General features: G+C 38.9%; 1 protein-coding gene across 1 annotated transcript in view; it reads left to right on the top strand.

Moving 5' to 3' along the window:
* Window positions 1-22,335, top strand: part of LOC142373113 (transmembrane protein 132C-like) — a 166,743-nt gene that overhangs the window by 127,739 nt on the left and 16,669 nt on the right. Inside the window, exons 5-6 of the mRNA XM_075456194.1 lie at window positions 537-726; window positions 19,931-20,074. Of these exons, the coding sequence (XP_075312309.1) occupies window positions 537-726; window positions 19,931-20,074 (334 nt within the window). The remainder of the gene's footprint in view (window positions 1-536; window positions 727-19,930; window positions 20,075-22,335) is intronic.

Here is a 22,335-nt window from a genome sequence, read left to right on the forward strand (position 1 = left end):
ACATTCTTTCTGTTGTCCTTCTGTCTTAGCTTCTTCACCTTCTTTACCCATTCTCTCCTTCCTTGTTGGCTTCTTGACTTAGGTTTACATTATTCACTCATCACCTTCCCTCCCCATCTCTTTTGACGACAAACTTAAGGTGTAATATGGTTGCCGCACTGGTCATTGCGCAAGCGAATTGTGACGTCAACACAGTGTCATAATCATTTATGCTGGCCCTACGGGCATGCTGTACTTACTTCAGTTTTCTTCCCTAACAAAACATGTCAGAAACTTCAATAATGCATAAACAAACATAATTACAGATTTTCCATATCTTTGTTTCACTTTTAAGCAGTTTTTGTAACATTTACAATAGTTGTTCCTCCTTGGGTTTTGACAGGTGTGTGACGCTGTGTGTGAGTGCAAGAACGTCAAGCATAAAGAAAGCATTTTACAGTCTTGTCTTATTCACTGGGCCCTTGTCAGTTCTTCCATTAGTTGCTCTACTCTTGAATCCACCGCTGACACAGATCTTCTCCCTCTCTCCTTTGCAGGGCTGAAGGAGCAGGCTACCAGCGAGTCCTACAGGTAGACCTAGAAGTGAACGGGCTGATGGTGACTCAGGGGGGAAGGGAGGTAACATGGCAGGTGGAGTATCCACTCACCCGCACCTTGACCAGTGAGGTGCAGACCCTTATCCGAATGGCACCACAGGACCTTGGAGGCATTGTGCCACTAGCCATGGTGAGAAATGGGTATTTGTGCCATACAACTTGTAAAATTCTTTACAGCTATACCAACTTTAGTTCTGTGATGAGATAAAATGGGGCCAGGCAGATGTGAATGTTTATAGAAATATCAAGAAAAGTCTTACCTTAGATGGCAATTGAATTCTCAATAGAGTCAAGATCAGTCTATAGAGAACATTGGCAAGGTTTTAAGCTGTGTTGTTGGCCAAGGGTCTTAAAATGTATTACTTAACAAACAAAAGCTAAGTTACAATGCAGAAACAGTGTGAAAGACCATGATTCAGTAGCTTTTTGAACCACCTTTGGAACAATAGCTTGAAGTAATCATTTTCTATATGATGTCATATGAATAGAATATGAATAGGAATGTTGGCCCACTCATTTTATAATGCTTTTTCCGTACATAGAGGTTTGTAGGCATTTGTTTATGCACAGCTTTCTTAAGGTCTCACAGTTGCATGTGAATTGGGTTGATGTCTGAACTTTGTCTGGGGCATTACAACACCTTGAACATTTTCTTTTTTTGAGCTATTTTGTTGTAGATTTGCTAGTTTGCTTTGCATCATTGTCCTGTTATATGACCAATTTTGGCCAACTTTAGCTGTTAGAGAAATGGTCTCACAGTTCCCCCTAGTATATTTCTATATACAGAGAAGTTCATGGTCAACTCAATGTCTGAAAGATGCACTGGTGTTGCGGCAGCAAAGCAAGCCCAAATCATAAGCCCTCCACCAGCATGCTTGACAGTTTTCACCACACATGGCGCTGTGCATTATGACCAAACATCTCCTCATTGGTCTTGTCTGTCCAAAGGACATTGTTCCAGATTTCATGGGGTATGGTCAGAGGCAACTTTGCAACTGTGACTGTCTACCCCTTGCAAACAAGTCAGAATTTTTCATTCTTTTTTCTAATTCCATTTTCATTAACTTTAAAATATGAACATGCTAACAGAGGCCTGTGGAGTCTGAGACATAGCTCATGGTGTTTATTTTTCTTTTTGTATTTTTCGCTTGAGCATTTCATGGTCTGACCTTGCAGTGACATCCATTCCCGGGATGACTGACAGCTATCTTTAATATGAATGTTTTGTCAATAATCTTTCTCCCTATATAATGATGGACTCAAAGTTGTTTGGAATTGACCTTATAACCCTTCACAGATTGATTGGCAGTAACTATCCCCTCTCTAAGATAATTGCTGATGTCTCTCCTCCTTGGCATTGTGTTAACACACACCTGAATTATCAGGAGCAAACTGCCAAAATATCTCTTGTGGAGGTGCTCACACTTACTGATAATATGTCAGCTGTTATTCATCTGAGGTTGTATTTATTTACCCAATATGTGAAACCTTAGAATTGAAAGAGTGTACTTTCTATTTCAATTGACATTACTTAAAATCAATTATTTTTCTACATTGACAGTCAACAATGGCAGCTTCTAATGAGATCTGCACAAATTATCAGTTTTGGCAGAACTTTAGAGCACTTGTTCAATAACAAATTATCAAAGAAACACACACAGCCGACTTCTCTCGACTGAAATAATGTTTTCATTCTTCTCTCGACTGGCTTTTGAAAGAGTTTGATATCATCAAAGATTCTCTGGTGTAGATGTTTTGTCTGTACAAGATGATGCACTACAAGAGACACTATTGATATGAAACGTTATACACTCATAAACTCACAACATTTTGTGAGCTTTTGCGTGAAAAGATAAAAGATTTGGATGTGTGTTTTATGGAGGCCATATTTGCATTATATTTTGAACTCTTAAACTGATTCCAAATGAACAGCACACATATCAGACTGAAGAGGAGGATCTGAAGTGGAAGGCATGGGATACAAATACAGGAAATGTCTAATGAGTGTGCTGTGTCATCCCTAAACAGTCTCACCATTCCACGCAATCTAATCTACGCTGTTGTTCCTTTATTGCATTTTGCACAGCACTGTGGACAAGGTTTTTGTTCCGGGAGGTAAACGTAGTCACAGAGCCAAACAGAATTATCTGAGAGAGAACCAGCAAGGCATTTCATGACACCAGCTTGCCATTTGAAAGCACACACTTGGAAAGTTCTTGGACAAAAGTGAGCAACAACACCAAAAACAAGCAACAAGCTTATTTGGGGTGTTTAAGCTCTATAGGCCTATATGTGTGTGGAAGACTAATAATGGGAGGTTTATTATGGTTGTGTGTGACATCATTTGGCATCTCAGATTAAGAAAAAAAACACAATTGGAAGTAAATGGGCTTGTGTATATTTTAGTTGTTTTGCTAGATTTTAACCGAGAGAGAAGGATTGTATGAGACTTTCTCATTGTATGGTTTACTATTGTTTACATTTCCATTACTATTGAGCTGTCTCTCTTCCAAACTTGACAAATATTTAAAAAGAGCTAGAAGCTATAGACTTTTTGCTCTGATGTATGACACATGGATTCAAAGGATTAGGATTAGCTAATTAGCACAGTATAAGTTAAACGCCCACATATTATACTGTTTCAGTTTTGATAGTTTTGCCAGTTACTAAGGAACAGCTATTTTAAATGCATTGGAGTGTAAATACTGTGACATTTTTCTAAGGTGTAAGAAAAAAAAACAGTGCACAGAAATGTGCAACTCTTAAGATGTTGTAAAACGAATCATATTATTGAAAAAAAAAATGTCCCACATTTGAAGTTACCTTAAATGAACCATTTAAAAGTTATATTCTCTCTTTTTTGAGAAAACCTAAACAAAAGAGAGCATTCATAGTTCCTCTGAAATATGGTTTTTCCCTTCAGGTCTGGAGTTCAATCTCTCCACTTGGAGAAACAAACGCAAGTAGAAATCCAGCAATTGTTTTACCATGCAATCCATGTAGTAAATCCTGAACCCATTTGTCAGTCATGTCAGTCAGTATAACCTATATTTAAACACAAAACTGTATCGACGACATCATATTGAACAAATCACTATCCACTTTTATCAAGCCACGCAAATGTTCACCGCACCCACACAGGAGTCCTTCAGTGTAAACAGTTTCAGTGCAGTGTAATTTGTTGTCTTTTTTGTTCGAGCACTTTTGAGGACAACAACTGGTGCACTGTCAAAACATTCCAGGTAAAGTGAATCTGGCAGCCCAATTGCGTGGTCATAATTTAGGCAAAACTATTCAGATCACAGGGTGTGCCAAAACAGAGGAAGTTTTATTCAGTATGATTCAGAACAAATACATGAACTGTAACATTCCTCCTGCTAAGAGCAAATTTTTTACTGGCTTCCCAGGCTTCATAGCCTTGACATGTGTTTTATTGATTTATTTATGTATCTTTATCTATTTTCCGTGTATTGGTCCCTTATTAATTGTGATAGTAGAAAATATGATAAAATGAAGGGCTCTTGTTATTTTTAACACACAAATTGCACTTTAATTGTCAATAAGCTGGTTGATGCAGCTCTCAGTTTGCTGATTGAGATTTTAATTACATTTGGATTTTAACAATCCAAATGTGGATTAATTGGCTGGTGGCCTCGGTTTGCTAATTGTATTACGCTAATGACTATGTAAACATGATAAATTATTGTGTAATTATTTTTTTTTCTGAAATGAAAGGGAAATCATTCAGTATGCTACAAAGAGATAAGGTTTTTTTGTGAGTGATAACAGCCACAAAATAATTGAATGCTTTCGAGATCTTTATGAACAATTATTATAACAATTTGGTGAGACAGTTATTCACAGCTGATTTATGGTTTCTGGTCAGGAGATACGCCTTGACATTTTGGCTATATTTCTCAACTATTAATGTCCCATTAAAAGTGAACACATGGTTAGATTATATTTAATTTTGTAGAACCTCAATTTTGAAGAGGTTAGGACGCTGTGTAAAATGTAAATAACAACCGAATGCAATGATTGCAATTCTCATGAGAAAATATTGCATTCACAGTAGAACATAGAAATCATATCAAATGTTGAAATTGAAAAGTTTTACCATTACTTGAAAATACTGGCTCACCTTGAATTTGACTTCCGTAAAGTTTTTAATGTTTGCTGTTTTTAATGTAGTACTACATTAGGACCCGAAGATCACGAGGATCTAGTACTGACGTCCCATCCACACAGAGATGTCTCCAGAATCTTTGTTTGTTTTGATAATTGTTTGTATGATAGAATGTATGTATGGTAGAATATTCAAAGTCTAGACAAGACAATTTTGTGGTCAGCAACAATATTCTGAAATTGCTCCATAATTTGTAGACGCAGTTTTTTTTTGTCGATGACTGAACGTTCAGTAATCGTAAACCCTAACCCTATACAACTTCTGACAGACTGCTTTTCTGAGGGGCTGTTTTCATGTTACTGACCCGTTGCAAATTAACCCAGATTTTTTTGCGGCATGTTTTTCCATCCGTTTCTTTTTAGAACCGGTTACTTGTTGTGTTGCTGCCATCAATATCTGACTTCATGAGATAGAAAAATCTCTCTCTTTCAACATTTGATATCTTAAAGTTCCATTGTGAGTGAAATATTTATTCATGAGATTTGCAAATCACTTCATTCTTTTTTAAATCTGCATTTTACACAGCATCCAAACTTCTTTGGAATAGGGCTTGGAAATAAACAAATCAACGTTATTACTAGTACTAACTTCAAAACTTGAAACAAGACAAATGCACCTGTTGCCAGTCAGAAATATGTGATTTGCAGTTAAACTACTTTTAATCACACTTTAGAGCTGGCAGGTCGAGATAAAATGACAGATTTTTTCTTCTTAAGATCTAACCCGCTAATCATTTTGTAATATTATGTCTTCGTCATCATCATCCCCTCCAGTGTTAACCTGAATTACATTAATACTGTACTATTACATATTTCATCAAGTGCATTGTATCTCTAAAAAGTACACGTGCTTTAATAGCGCACACAGCACTTTAAGATTGACGTAATAAATATAAGGCGGCAAAGGTGTCAACAGATTATTTGACTAAACAGGACAGAGAAGTTGACATCAATCTTCACCTTTCCAGCAGTATGTATAGGCAGGATCCATTCATCCCTGGCACTAGGCAGTACAATGTACAGAAGGCGAGACCCCCATGTTCAATAAAACTCTCATCTCTCTGTGATCGCTTTTGGCCTACACTTCCACAGAGGACGACACACAAACCATACCTGTCTGCCAGATATAAAACGAAGAACTGTGTTTTTCCTCTTCGTTGTTTGAATTTGACAACAGCTGAAAATAGTCCCCTAAGATAACTTACTGAAACTGTGACAACTGTGTTAATGGCACCACGAGGGAGTGAAAAGATCACAAAGACGAGAGGAAAGCGACGGGGGAAGTCTGAAGACGTGCAAAAGCCAAGTGGGGAAAAAAGGAGTTTTAGATTGGCATGTTTAGGAGGTCTTTCCAGATCATGTGTTACTGGAGGGTACTTTCTTAGAATCTTGAATTTCTACGTTGCAATAATTGTTAAAAAAGAAAAAGCTGGTAAGATTGGTACTTGATGTATCTATTCTGCAGCAACAGAGGAAGAGCATCTTTTCAGCTCTGGTCCTTAAACAGTTTAAAAGAACAGAGCAATGTGTATTGCAGTCTAGGTGTTTACTCATAATGTTGTGCCTTTTTTTTTTTTACTGGATTGGATGTTTTAGAAGGCTAATTCAGTTCTGAACATTATGAAAAAAACTATCTTAGCAACTAATTTAACATTCAGTTTGAATGCTAATTCTTTTGGAAAGGAGAGAAGATTCCCCCCCTTGATATGCAATAATTATGCTTTTGTTTCAAAGCATTTTCCCATGTTTTAGGAATATATAATGTATTATTATCTTCAAACAGAAAGAAAGAGACTGTGGTGCCAATGTTGGGAAATGATTACGATTATCTTACTATTATGATATTCCTGAGAACAAGTGGATTGATATGGGATTCATACTGAGACTTGATGTAAAAAGAGTCCAGTTTTTGAGGATTTAACAAGGCGATTGTTGATTTGTTCAGATTAGTTTTTTACATCTTCTTGAGTTTAACTCCCACTGACTCTTTGCCAAAGGTTATAACCTACTGTTTTAGATCTGTTTAATCAATCAACAAAGTCATCCTGTGAATTCCAGCTCAGGTTCATCAAGACATTTGGTTGATTCTAAACCAAAGATGAGGAAAATTGCAATGCTGAAGATTTTAGAACAAAAGCTGGAACTAACAAGGTTGTCGGCAAGAGAAACCCCTGAAAGAGTTTAATCCACTAACTGAAAGAAATGCAGGGGATCTGCCGACTGAGAGTGTGCCACTTTTTTCTGCATCCGCCCATGAATTTTTGATCTCTCTTTTGCAGCACTGTGCCTCTCTGTTCTCTCATTAGAAGAGACAGCCAGTGTGGGCCCTTTAGCTCCTAACAGTACATCCCAAATGCTATCATTAGCATTTTATTCATAACTTCTGGAATTAACTCTGTTTCAGACTCAGTAACGTTAGCATTGTACTCGCAGTTCCATGATATAGTCAAGGCGAAGATCTGCATTCGTTTATTTTCTTCTCCAATTTGACTTATTACAATTGTTCAGGGGACAGTGAAATACTGAGGCAACAAGGATAGTGAAATTAATAAGAAGCTCTGTCCAAAAGAAAGGTTCCTTTATATGTGTAATTTACGCATCATGTTTTTGTGGCATCAGGACAAGCCAGCAGTAGACTGCCATCAGTCACTGTGTTTTACTGTTCGGGACAGAATTTGGAAATGGACTGACAGAGCACTAATAGGGTGTGCAGTGAGGCTGTCCTGTGGAATGCTAAGTGTTCACAAGGCAGCATTAGCCATTTGTATGCAACCATGATACCCATTACAGCTTCTTTAATTAAGTCCTCTTGTGTATACATAGGCCTTTGAATTACTGCTTTGTCTTTCTCCAACGCACTCTGGCTACATAAACTCTCTCGTTTGCTTTCAATCCTGAGTAATTGAGTCTTAAGTCATCCCTGGTTCTGATCACGTTGTTCTGCAATTCTTTACAGGACAGAACAACTAACAGGGATATCAAAACAGGAGAAATCTGTTCAAGTAAACACTATCAGTGCTATTAATTTAATTCATGAAGTCTGTGCTTTTCTTGCTTCTTTTTTTTTTGTACCTCAGTTATACAAGCCCGTAGGGTCCCGTTGGACCCTACCTGACACAGGAATTGAGGCTGAGAGTGACAGAAAGTTGTTATCATAAGCAAACACATTTCTGATGAAGATCTGCTTGGAGAAAATGGGTTATGACATTTCAGTTTCTCAAATTCCTGAGATAAGTCTTTTCTGTATTCAATTTGCAATTCCTCGCCAACCAGCTAAACTGACTTGTAATATATTCAGAGAACTGGCTAAACAAATCGATAGGAAAATTACCTAAAAGGACATACACATACTCCTTTAAATTTACTGTCAATTATTAAACAAACTGTTCAGCTCTATTCATATTTGTAATATGATTCTCATTGGTAGCAGTTTTAGTTTTAAAGTTGATATGTTTCAGCCTTTATTTAACAATTTCTATGAAGCCTCTCGTGGGCAGCAGAAACAACCTGTGAACTCAATCCTGATATATTCCCAACCCACTTTCAGCCTATACCACAGCTACCTTTACAATTTACATAATGAGTCATGTGGCACGCTTATAACTGTCTCGTGAAATTACACTTTGTACCATGACCCTCTTCACAACTATCATTTCACATGAAGAAAGAAATAAAACTCCAGCCGCCACTACATTTTTTTGTATTGCCGTATTCTTTGATTTTGGGGTGCACCCATTGTCATCTTTTCCGTTTCTGTCCTGACAGTAATGTAAAGGTCCCCGGAGAGAGTCTTGTGATAATTACCTGTTGGTTCATCATTACAAGCACAACCTCTCACATTAAATACAATAATGTATGAGCTGTTTCATAATTCCATTTAGAGGCCCTTTAAGTGTCAGAGGTCAGTACATTTCTGCATCTGGACGCAGCTTTTCATGGGGGAAATATTATTTGAACAGATTATGTTACAGACATTTTATGATGCAACATGATGAAGAGTAAGGCTAGTATTATCTAGGTTAACTATTTGCATAAATCATAAATCAAGAAGTCAGCTTGCTGCTAAAAAAAATCATCTGCTCATTTTGTGCAGACTTGGAAAAACTGCAATCACTTCGGTTGGAATCCTGTATATGTTTGAAAATAGACACTTCTCATTGCTAAAAGAAAACCACAACAAAACATCATTTCGGGGATTTAGATAACTCTCATTTGCCCCACAGCAGCTGCTCTGAGGTCAGAGTCATACCACCCTCCGTGCTTGTGTAACTGTGAGCATGAGGCAGAGTTCTTGAAAAAAGCGACATTACCTAGATGAATCACAAACACTGTACATTTCATCTGTGCTTCAGGTACATAGACAACTTTTCTTTTGCTTCTGCCATAACATGTCTCTCTTACTAGTCACAGGGCCTAAGATACAACCCCTGTGTCTGTAAATCATGCTCTACTTTGAAGCTAGCCTGCCCATTCTGTCATTTGTTGTTGTTTTGCTGGCTTGCCTTCCTTCCCCCATGTCATTCTGGCTTGGGAGTTTTTTTATTTCAACCAGCCAGGGGCCAGGGGCCAGCATAGTGAAGCTGTCTGGTTTATTCTAATCAAAGGGCCTCCAGAAGGGGGAGAGAGGTCCATAGAATATGGACAAGCTTAACCAGGACAAGCTTTCACTGCGGACATTTCTTCTCCCAATGTTCAAGTGACAAAATTTGAGGTTGGAAGAACAACAGACCTAATATTTAATCTCGGTAAAAGTACTTAGAGCTCACAGTACACATTAACAGATTCCAACACATTGCTCGGCCAACAAGTTATAAATCAATACCTAATTAATGAGGAGAATATAAATCTTGGCAGGCCGTGATTTAATAATCAATAGTGGTATTTCTTATTCCCAATCATGGCAGAATGCCCTAAAATTGCCCCCAACTCTTTATTTGCTAATACTGCAATAATAGCCGTTATGGCAATTGAGGTAAACCAGTAAAACACATGAGCTGATTATTTAGCTTATTTCATCCTTACAGAAAAAGTATTCAATTAACATTTACTCTTTTTCAGTGATTGTGACAACATGATTTTAGAATGAGTACATGTTTCAATACACTGAATTAATTTGTCACTAAAACCTGTTATTTTCTTACATTTATGCAACTACACTTAAAATGACCTATTTTCCTTACTTTTTCCCCTTTTAAGCCACATCGATCGCCATTTGAGTTATCAGCACCGTGCTCTGACTCCAGCATCAGAATGCTGAATAACTTGGCTACTGTGCCTTTTTCCCAATCCATGACCGTAGAAAGATTGCATTGTATGTACACAGCTCTCCCCTGCTGTTGTATCCCTATTTCTAAAAAAGTGAGGGGGAAAAAAAATCAAATCTTTGGAGGTGTTGATTCCCCTGCCCTGGCTTTCATTTTATCTTCTGCTATATAGGCTGTGAGATGTTCTGATGTTACTGACTGGCAGGGGAGGACTGTATAGATGCTGGGGGGAATCTAATTTTCTTTCTGATAATTGATATGAACTGAATACCTCTTGCTGCAGAAGCTGTATGAATTCTACTCACAGTGCTTTTGGCTAACGCAGTGCAGGACCTGTGCGCTTACTGTCAACCTCAGGTGGTTAATAAGTAGTTATAGCTGTGTTTTATTTGTAGGTCAGAGGCATCTGTTCTGCTGTTGAATAATAAATTGCAGGCCAGTGTTAAACAGAGCTCAGAGCCCACGTTTAGGCTGAGCAAATCTGAGACATTTCCCTCCTCTTCTCCTCTCATCCCTTTGAATCATCTTACCTTCTTGCCCCTCCTCTAACACACTTATGCTTGTACAGGGTGTACTGAAGCAATGCAAGAGACTTCACACACTGAATGTGGATATATGATTTTCGAATTGAATACCGTACACTGTCTCATTTTGTATATATAGTGAGAATATCTTATCAAACATGTCCATATGTTCACTCAGAAAAGGCCATTTTTTTCCATGAAGCTAGAAGGATTTTGTTGAATGGTGGTGCAGTGGCTTCAGGCTTTAATCCAGAAGGCTTGGACATTCCTATGAGGAGTTTACCTTAATTATTGTCTGTCTATATATATTAGACATGTTCAGCATTCAAGCATTCAGGTGATTTATGGTAATATGGATTAAGGTTACTCTCATACAAGAAAGAATGATTATTGCAAGTGGAAATGAATAGAGCCTAATGTCTTATCAAAATGTGCAACGCTGGTTCGTGTCAAAATAAGAGCTATGAAATTGGGAAATGCATTTTTTTTCTTCAGATACATGTGTATATTTTTGCTAGTTAACTGGAAGCCCATTCCTTGCTATGGGAATCCCACTAATGTCAGATAGGTTTGCAAAACTCAAATCTTCCATCTTTTTGTTGCTTCAAGTGGAATTTGCTTCAAGTACGCTGGAAGAAGGTAACTGTGGATTTCTGAGAGAAGCAGCACTTTGGGCCAGGTGGTCAGACACACAAAGTAACGAAAAGCCTAACAAACTACTGGCTTGACAGTTAAACTTATCTCCATGTTTTGAAGACATTCAAGGGAAAACTTCATAATTTCATTTATCCAAAACTTGTGATGAAATTATGGGAAGCTGTGTAATGTATTCATAGCTTTTTTTCTTTTAATGTCTTTCACAAAAATGGCAACCAGGTAGACCAACCTCTTTTAACTTAACTCTCCCCTTGTTTTATTTGTCTGTCACAGTAAATCCATGTGTAAATTGCATAAAACTGGATAGGAAACTGCCAAAATGAGCTTTCCCTAGGCTATATGTCAGATGGAATTATGGACCTAACAAAAATGTACTATATGCAGGAATGACATAGCACTCTAGGGTTGGGAGGCATTGACATAGAAAATAGAAATATGGAAAATGGAGTTTCTAAGGTGTGATTATAATTGCTGAACCATTAACGCTTAACCAATCAAAAACAGCTTAAAAATGAAACAGTCAATGCACACAAACTGTGTTTTGTTTGCAGAAGGGGTCACTCTGGCCTAGCCTGGGCGAAAGCCGACTGTTGACTCCGTCAAACAGTCTGGAAAAACCCAAGAGGAATCCGTTCACATGGAGGGTGGGACCTTACTCAGCAACTTAAATTCATTGGAGTTCCCTTAACCAATCAGTAATGTTTAGAAATGACATAGGTTATGCGCCGAGGTTCATGCTTACTCTCGCGAGGCTCTAGCTCGCGAATCACGCTTCCCACATCCGCTTTCATTATACCGGGTTGCAACAATAACCACCATGGGCTAGACTTTGTTTACATCGCGGAGGCAATCATTATTTAAGATCATGGATGTCAATGACGTGCCGATTTTGTAACGGTAATTTGAAAGTTGGAGGGAGAATAACAAACTCCAAACTTTTATTTCAAAACGTTTATTTCCGCTGCGGTTGAACTACAATTACATGGACTACAATGGACTCCGCGCGTAAGTTCTGCGTCACCACTCTCAACTGTTTGCTGATTGGCAAAACACTGAGTGAACCGAGGTAGGGGGATTGGGTTAGACTATGTGCGGAGCCAAAATCTTTGGGCGGATGTACGTAGGATGGCATCGCCAGGCTAACTCTGGCCTCCTAGAAAATGGAAATTTCTCACATGTGATAGATGTCATGAAAGGGTTTATTTCAAGGCAAGTTATAATCATTTCCTGGGCCTAACCAAGTAGCAAGGTCAGGAACATAGACCTTGTGAATGAGAGTTCTCTTTTTGTTAACACAAGAAAAGGGAAAAAAAAGCTGTGTCCAAAAAATCAACAGATGGTGTTTCGTTGCTGTGTCACAGACTGGCATGTGACTATCCATCCATCCATTTGTTCATCCATCCATCCAAAAAATACTTAAAAGATCTCCTTAAAGAGGCATCACATGGTAAGCACTGACAAGATAAATGGAGCATCGCGGTAGTTCTGGCAGACCATGTAGTCAACGCGCCCTTTGCCTATTGGCTGACGCTGACCCAACCCCTATGGCTCCACAACCAGCTGCGCTCAATGGGTAATCAGCTCCTGCTCGCAATTGGATGCTGGCATTTGGGGCACTTCATTTAAACTTGGTTTGCTGTCACTGCTTTTTTTTTGCTTTCTGCTTGCAGCCTTCCACAGCAGCTCCCCGCGTGGGGGCAAAAAGTTTTGCTTCTGCTTACAAGACGTAGCTCCGATTAGCATACGCGCTGATGCTAGTATTATTATTGTGCTGCTTACCCTGTCGTCCGGCATGGATCCCCGCTGCCGGCGGAGTCGGAGATTCGGCTGAGATGGACGCGTGGAGGACATCCAGCCGAGCCAAGACGCGACACCGGGCGAGCTGTCACAGCGCGCCGCGGTCAGAGTCAAGGTAGGCTGCGGCGGGCTCCTGTACGTGGCAGGGCTTGCCGCGGTTACACACGCGGCTTATTTTACACCGATTCACATGATTTTGCGTGACTATTGGTCCGTGGATCCTCGCGGTGATGCTCTAAGGTGGAGCGCGCGCCTCTGGCGCTACACGCTGTTGATTGGTATTGTCTGCATTAGTCTGATGGGTGCGGCGCCACCTGTCGTGTCGGGGTGTGAGTGCTTGTGCCTGTGGATACAGTGGGAGGTGATGTGAGTCAGAGGATTAACAACTATTGCCTTTCCTCGGTTAATGTTGGAAACATTGTTTGGACTAGTTCCTCCTCTCAGTTGCTAGCTACAGCATTGCTCGTTTATCCACCAGCAAACAAGTCTATTTTATTTTTATTTTTTCCCACCGTATTGAATGCAAAGCTGCCAGGTAAAGTGAAGTGAGTGCTTTTTATAATAAAATCAGAGATTCATTGACAAGTTTTCAGGGTTTCACTGTGAACTCAGTGGAGGGAGAATCAATTCTGTGCATGGAGAATGCAAAGTCAGAGCTGTTCTGCTGCTAAAATGACCATGGTGTCATGAACTGACTCCCATGCTCAATGGATGAATACAAAGCATTTTGTGAATGAAGCCCAACTGTGGCTGTGGTCGAATTGATCTCATCATGTAGATCCACTGAGATTATTATTGCTCATGTATGTTCTGCTTGTATTAATTCGGCTCATCGTTGATAGGCCCTGAACGGTTTGATCCTGAAGAGAGAACGTCAGGATGCTACCCTGTTTGATATAGAAATGCACTTCGTCGTATAACTCGTCCTCACTCGTTTCTTTGGGGCCATTTAGGGGACAATTTCAAGCACAATGCGTCCAACAGTTTTTGTGTTTAAAGGCTTGAGCATAAACACAAGATGGCACTTGAGATCAGTGATGCACTCGATGATTTAAAGGATCTGACATCTGTAGCCAGTTCTACAGCATATGTTGTGATGCTTTGTGGACAAGCGTCCGGCCACTTCGTGTAACACCAGCCTGTTTGTGATTGGCTCTTGCACAGCAAATGGCATGCTAATTTGCATGACATCAAAACATTTCAACCATCGTCCCCACGGTTGAGGTCACAACTAATCCCTTCAGGAGGAACGTTGTCCTTTTTCCTTCTGTTGAGAATCAGCCTGTAAAGCTGATTTCAGCTGTGAACTGATAAAAGAGCAAACTGTCCAGTTAAGTACTGGTGCAGGATGAACCTCTGAGAAAACATATGTTGCAAGAAACACTGGAGGCTTTTCTTTCTTCCCTTTAGTTTCTTGCTTGCAAATACTGAGTGTTGCTTTCTGGCTATTTGTATACGACTTATGCATGTGATGTGCTTGTGTTAGGAAGCACTTGCCTCTTCTCATTTTGTGTCATTTTGGAGGCTGCTGGTCTTCTTGGAAGTTTGAAAATAAATGGCATCATGTTTCTCTGCTTACTCAAGCCATTGTGATGCCCTGTTGATGCCAAGTTGCCATGCTACGTGTCATCTTGCACAGCTAGATTTTCAGTATTATTTTTCCTTAAACCTGCTATAAGCTGATGTTTCAGCTAGCTGGAGTTTGTGCTGTTGGGAAGGTAGTTTTCAATGGGTCATTGAAAGATTTTTCCACTTAGAATAGCTGCCTACTGGAGTGTTAAAAAAAAAAAAATTGTTTTATTGTGCAGCGTGCCTCTGTTTAAATAAAACAAGAGCCACTGGTAGGGCTTAACTTTGCATGAAAGATGCTGATTGAGATCGGAAATAAATTTGGGATGAAGTCAAATCATTAAAACCGCTCCCGGAATTGATGGCACGAACAGCAATGACAGAGGTCATTTGTGTTATGCTTTATGGCTTTTAATTGTGTGGATAGCAAATATGCAAGCTCACAGTGACTTTAACTTCCTAGGTGGTCAGGTGAAGTGTGTTAAGGCTCTGCTTGCTTGGATGTTGCTTTGCTTTGCTTGGATGTTTTGCTTTGCTTGGATGTTGCTCGGCTTGGATGTTGCTCTGCTTTGCTTGGATCTCGTTTTGCTGTTCTTGGATCGGATCTTGCTCTGCTTTGCTTGGATGGTGCTCTGCTTTGCTTGGATCTTGTTCGGCTTTGCTTGGCTCTCGTTTTGCTGTCTTGGATCGGATCTTGCTCTGCTTTGCTTGGATGTTGCTCTGCTCTGCTTGGATGTTGCTCTGCTTGCTTGGATCTTGCTCTGCTTGGATCTTGCTGCTTTGCTTGGATCTTGCTCTGCTTTGCCCTGCCGCAAAGCGCTGTCGCTGCTGTGGAGACCGAATATATTTTTATGGTGTACCTAAGTGGTTGAGTTCAATGCCTGCCCCAAATAAATACTCGCATCACATTTCAGTCTGTGTTAATGTGGGCCTACGGCAGTTCCACCTTTTAACGTCAAGCCTAGTCGCGGTTTAATAATTATTTTTGTAATACTACCACTACTAATCATAATGGTGACACACGTTGGTAGCTAATAAATCGTTGGGGGGGTAGGATACCCTGGTTCCAACTTATCAATTGGCTGGCTGCGTTCCGGTATGGTCTGTTGGGGGGTTTGTTGCCTTTACAGCAAATGGAAGGCACTCCACCTGAGGATGCTGCTGTTCCCTGTCTGGCTTCCATGGAGCTCATGGAAAAGTCGGGAACTTCCTCCGAACAGAGCCATACCGCCAAACACAAATTGTATGCATTCAGGATAAGCTTCTGAAATTCATCTCTGTTTCTCGTCTCGTTTTGACGAGAGTGGTTCTGACAGAAATGGAGCATCGCGTTAGTTCTGGCAGACCACGTAGTCAACGTGCCCTTTGCCTATTGGCTGACGCCGACCCAACCCCTATGGCTCCACAACCAGCTGCGCTCAATGGGTAATCAGCTCCTGCTCGCAATTGGATGCTGGCATTTGGGGCACTTCATTTAAACTTGGTTTGCTGAATTGTATGCATTCAGAATAAGCTTCTGAAATTCATCTCTGTTTCTCGTCTCGTTTTGACGAGAGTGGTTCTGACAGAACTGTTATAGCGAGCTGAAGTAAAAGCAGGTATGAACAGTGACTCTGTTCCACACCTACATGTTTGCATTGTATCAGCAATTTGTTTTATAATGACAAAAAGGATAAATCCAGGATAACATTGTTTTAAACTCATTGTGTGTCTTTGTTTGTGCTATTGTTTTGCAATAGTGTATTTTTAGGTGGTCACCCCTCTAATCTTGCAAACTGTGTAACGAATCCAAAAGCTAACACAAACATTCCTCATGTCCTCATAGTCCTCAAATCTAAATAATATATTCCAGATGTATAACGACAGCACATTTTGTCCTTGAGCTTGTTTACATTCACATACAGTAAGTATCCTCTAAGCAGCCCTTCTGTAGGTTGTTTGCTACAGAACACATGATTCATCCTCAACCATAGCAGCCCCCACATGCTCCACCCTTGTACCCTACTGCACAGAAGCGTAATGGCCTTTTATCGATTCTCCCGTCTCTCATCGTCTTTCTTCTCTTTTCTTCTCTGCACTGTAATGAGAGGTGGTTAAGAAAAGCTGCTGCATGAGGAGGGGGCATGCGTCTCTTTTTTTTTAGCTGGGCATCAGAGGCGGTTGTGCCTCCTTTTGTCAAAGTTAATGTGTTTGCTGCGCATGAAGATAAGTGGGTGGGTGTATGTAGAGTATATGTGTATTGATACAGCAATTTGCTGTTTATCTGCTATGTGTTAGAATAGCATCCATGTATAGGACATGATTTTAAAATATTCATAACTCCAGGTGGGTATTAGGCAGCATGGCGATGCCCAGTGAGAGGTAGTTGAATTTCTGGGAATAAGACACATCATTTGTGCCTTGTGCATCACTGAAGCTGTCCTGTTTATTTTTTCTGAATTTCAGTAAAGAAGTTGTTTGCTGTCATAATGTGAATGAGATCCGAGCTTCATTGATATCAAGCTCTTTGGGGCATGGATGGTTTCCACAGTGCATATAACTGGAGCTCAGTAAAGGGCTCTTCTGATAGTGTTGTTCAAGAACTAATGGCTCATTAAGTATTTTAAACACTTTCCATTACCCATAGAAGTAGAGAACAAAAAGAGCACCTTTTAAAGATTCTTATTTGTCAGTGGCAACATAAAATTATCAGCAAAGATGTTTTTGTTCATTGACAAGGATTGATGGGTTTTAGGAGCGTCTCAGATGTTTTGTAACACACAAAATGCGGAAATGTCATTTAAATCTATGAAAAAACATCAAATGTTCCATGTCTTATTTTTTCATATTAAACTCATTTGTGATTTCCACAAATTGATGTTATGTCATTATGAAACTTGAAATATATTACAGGTCTTAAATTTTTGTATTTAAAGGACAACACTAAAGCTTCCTATTTGGAGAACACTCTAATTTGTCTCTAGTACTTCCTAGCTCTTTGGAAGAGATGTTGTTTCCCCGATGGCTGGCTAAACCAATTTGCAGATGTTGTGAGAAATTCCTGTGATAAACAGCCACTCGCACATTTAAGATTTATAAGAGCAGCTTTGAATCATCTGCACACACTGTAACAAGGTAATTTAAAAGCAGAGGTCCAAAATTAGATACTGTTTTCCTGTAAACTTCAGTGAAAAGTTGGAATTACATGGCACTATTTGAAAAGACACTCAGGCTCAGGCTACATTGAGATGACATTTGTTGTGATTTAGCACTATATAAATAAAACTGAAAACTGAATTGAAATTAATCCCTTTTCTTTTTGCTTTAACTCTTGATTTGATATTTTCATCCTAATACCTCAAAATAGTGATGTAAGAGTCTTTTTTGGTGTGTTAAATAAACAACAGCAAAAGCTCCTGGCCAATCAGACATATTTAGTCTCCATTTCACTTCATGGAATTTAGCCACATTTTTCTTGAAAGGCATGGAATCCCTTTATCTACAACTGAGCTTTAAATCACTCGTCTTCTATCTCAGAAACCGTACAAGGGCAATTAAAATAAAAAAGTAAGGGAACAGAAGACAGTTGCAATGAACAAAGAGCATTCTGAAGACCAGAGTTCCTTTGCCTTTCAAAGGGTTAGGCCTCTTAGCAGTCTTTTATTGAAACTAATGATGAGCAGGATCCACTGTTGTAGCAAATCCTCTGTACAACCAACACACTGAGAGCGCAAGGATTACCAAACGTTGTCTTAATTGATCTCATTATCTTCTTCCTGCTCCTCTGTGAAGCCTTCCACTCTCAAGTGTATCTTGTGATATATCTTAAATGACTGCAATTTGGCAAAGCCTATCATTGTCATATTTTTTTCTTTCTTTTTCTACTTGAGATGAGTTCTGTGGACTAGTCGTATTAGGCTTGAATGACTTTGGTATGATCCTAATTTACTTAAAGGAGGCCAATTTTACACATCAAAATCTGTTTATAACATAGGACTGCTACTGTAAAAATCCTGGAGAAAAGCCCCTTGTTTTTTCTTATTTGCTTCAAATAAACCAGAATCTATTGTAATCTTGTAAAGTGGCCCTGTGTCCAAGTTTTTTCTTCCCCGCCTTCAGTCCAGTGATTTTGTAGCTGATGATTTGCAGACAAACGTTTTGTTGATTGTCATGCAATTTGACACCGATTCATAAATCATTCAAACATAAAAAGGCACCAAACTTAATGGCTGAAATAGTATTGTGTCTACACATAACAGACATCTTGCAAATAATATAAGACTGTAGCTTTTGGCACTTTGCTGCCAGCTGCCTGTTGCAGACACACATGATTTGTTCACATTTCTGTAGTTGCATGAAGAAAAAAAAATGGTTAATGGTATTCTTGCACCAACAAATTGATTCCCAAAGAGATATTAGTTGAGAACGTTGCATATTTGAGTATAATTTGTGTCCTTAAAAAAAAAATTTAGGAAACTCAAAAGAAGAAGTGGCAGGCCTAAAAAGATACCCTACAACAGCACACGAATATCATCAGAAAATTATGTCTTAAAGAGTTTTTCTTTAAGAAGAGAAACCGTATCCTAAATGAGACAATGAAATATTGTTTCAACAGGTCTTATGGAGAGATTAATCCTCCCCAGAGCCCCAGACTTCAGACTGGAAAAGGAATTAATAAAAAAGTTTGTCAAGAACGACAGACAGCTTTTGCTTACCAATAGGGTTGGATTACCAATGACAGTTGCATATCATTTCGTTGGGCTTCTTGAGCGCATTTCAAAGGCAGACTTGATCTGAAGGGCCTCAGACGTTAACTATTGTCCATAACTGCAGAAGACAGCGCCTCCAGTTACATGGTGTTTGACACTCGTCTGAATTAAAGAGCACAACCCACTAACTAAAATACAGCAGTATTTCTTCTTTGTTTCTGATGTTGACTTCATATACTGGACCAACACTTCTTTCTCAGATCTGCTTGCAAAGGCGTTCTGTTTTCTGCCCAACTCAAGAACACTTTGTGGACTGGGCTTTATAATGTCAGCGTTTATCCTTTAAAGAAGCAGAAGTGGAATATGATATTCATAACTATGAATTCATTTAAGTCGTATAGAGTAAAAAATTAAGTACTGTTTTCAAAACCTTAAAACAAGCAGATGTAATCTATAGATGATGCAGGCCACATCTTTCACCATGTAATTGGTTGGACATGTTTCTTTGTTGATTTCTTCCTCTTTCACTTAATCTTAAAGGTTATACTGCTACGCTCTAATGACACCATATACACCCCAGTTGATTTATCTGAAACCAGTTAATAGAAATGTGCTTATGTACTAATGGGTGCCTTTCTTTTTCTTTCCAGGACACAGAGATCCTCAACACAGCTGTCCTCACTGGCCGTACAGTAGCTGTTCCAGTGAAAGTGGTCACTGTAGGGGCAGATGGAGCAATATCAGATGTCACAGAGTCAGTGGAGTGCAAGTCTACAGATGAACAGGTTATCAAGGTTAGTGAAGCATGCATTTTGAACAGCTGCTTTTACATAGGCTTTTGTCAATTTGTCTTCCTATAAGCCAGCTTTAATGCGATGCACAGAATGAACAAATGATAGCCGATAGTTAGCAACAGTAGTTTAGAAAGCAGATGCCTTTTTCATTTTAGAGAAATGTGTCTTTAAAAAGGGTACAATGGTGGTGTTTGGGTAAGCAATGTCACCGTACAGTGAGAAAGTTGTTGGTTCGGACTTGCTGGTAGGTTCGGGCCTTTCTGTTTGGAGGTTGTTCTCCCTGTGGGTTTTGTCTGGGTGCTCTGGCTGATTCTTAATTGGCATGCTTTTCTGTCTGCCTGTGTTCGCCATGTGATGGACTAGCAAGCTGTCAACAGTGTACCCTGTTACACATCTGTGTTCCCATCTGGAATTTTCTCATTTTTTACTTGGTTATCTTTTTGTCACCATTCATTCATTCATGTATGGCAACCATAGAAATGATTTGTGAAGTGTCATTATGATTACTTACACAATTACTAATCTTCATGGAGAAGTGATATTGATTTGTGTGTTTCCTTGACATACTGATTTTGATAAAAGAGGTTACTGAGATCATTCGAGTGCTACATTCTTCTCGTGGTGCAGAATTGTCTCCATCCAGAGATCTCAAGTCAATATTTAAAGCTATCAGTTGCAATACATTTAATGAGAGGAAGTACAAATTAATCTAAAGTGTAAAGACTAAATTTGACAAATAAAAAGAAGAATAGAGTGAGGGACAAGGGGAGAGATAATAACAGAAGAAAAAAAGAGGTGAGGCTAAAGACACTCAGTTAGGACTAAAATGGATTCTGTCAACTCGCTCTTAGGAAGTTTCACACATTAGTGTGTTGCACATGTGTATTCTTGAAAAATCTATTTTCAGAGAGCATACACTGACAATAGCCTCCATTATCATCAACCTGCTTCACTTGTTAAGCACTTGTTCGTCAGAGAACTTTAAAGCTCCCAATCAAAAAGATAATGTGATTTTCAGCTGAATCGATTCCACTTTACATGTACAGCCAGCGATGAGACGTTATTTTGCTCGTCTGCAATGAAGAATTTAAACCAAAATAGTAATACATTATTGATATTTTTGCATTGTACATTATTCTGACAATAATGTACATTATAACAAGAAACAGATTGAGGGGAATGTGGGGTCGAGGACCCTTGGTTGGTTGTCAGACCTGCAACCTTCCATTGTTGAAAGACAATGACTCAACATTATACCTCTTACTTTTGTCTAGATTCACACAAGTTTAATTAATCATTCACAAGCTAAACAAATGCGTACAACCATTGTAAATAATGAAATTTTCAAATAAATTAGTTTTATTCAATTTACATACAGCAATTGAAACTTAAAAGAAAACGTTTGACAAACTGGAAATAGTGGGTGAAGACTTTTTTCCATAAATTTAAAGATTTGGAACATTTTTTTTATCAAAAAGCCTGGAAGAACTGCTAATTCTTATTTACCGTCTCACTGAAATCTAAAATAGACTCACACACAATTATTGCAATTTCTCTTTGACTTAACATTCTACAGTACAGTTTTTTCCAAAAAAGACACGGATTATTAAAACATTTACATTTTCTCCAAAACTACGCCAGGTTGCAGAACCTTTGCTTACTCTGGCTCAAACAAAATAAACAGAGCTTTCCTGTCCGCATAATATCTGATGGAACATTTATTTCAGTAGAGTATATCCAACATGAAAGAACAGTCGGTGTTGCTGATTAGCAGCTGTCTTGCTGACTTCAATTATAGCCGCTTTGAGCTCACTAACTTATTTCAATCAGACATGTTCAGCAGGGTTCAAGTTTCAGGTCATTTTTTCACCCCAAACATGATTGTGGTTGCTACTCCACAAATGAATTTGGCCTTGCAGGTTTGTAAAACATATTATATCTTTTAAAATAAAATAAACTACAGTATGATGATGTTTAGTGCCAGTTTTTACCTTTGTTCAAGAGATGTCTGCTCTCTTAGTATGATAATGCTACATTATCTAAAGTTGTTGTACACATTAAGTTTGACTCTTGGAAGATGCATTTAGATGGATACTGTTTAGCATCATTAAGGAGCCCTGATTGGGTATTTAATTAATGTTAGTGATAACTTGAAATATATAAGAAAAAAGAGAAAACATCTACATTAAGTCCTAAACATCCCTCCCCCCACTTTGAGATGATACTTCTGAATCACAACCTGATTTAATAGGAAGATAGAA

Source organism: Odontesthes bonariensis, chromosome 22 (genome assembly GCF_027942865.1).
Source record: "Odontesthes bonariensis isolate fOdoBon6 chromosome 22, fOdoBon6.hap1, whole genome shotgun sequence".
Taxonomy (NCBI): domain Eukaryota; kingdom Metazoa; phylum Chordata; class Actinopteri; order Atheriniformes; family Atherinopsidae; genus Odontesthes; species Odontesthes bonariensis.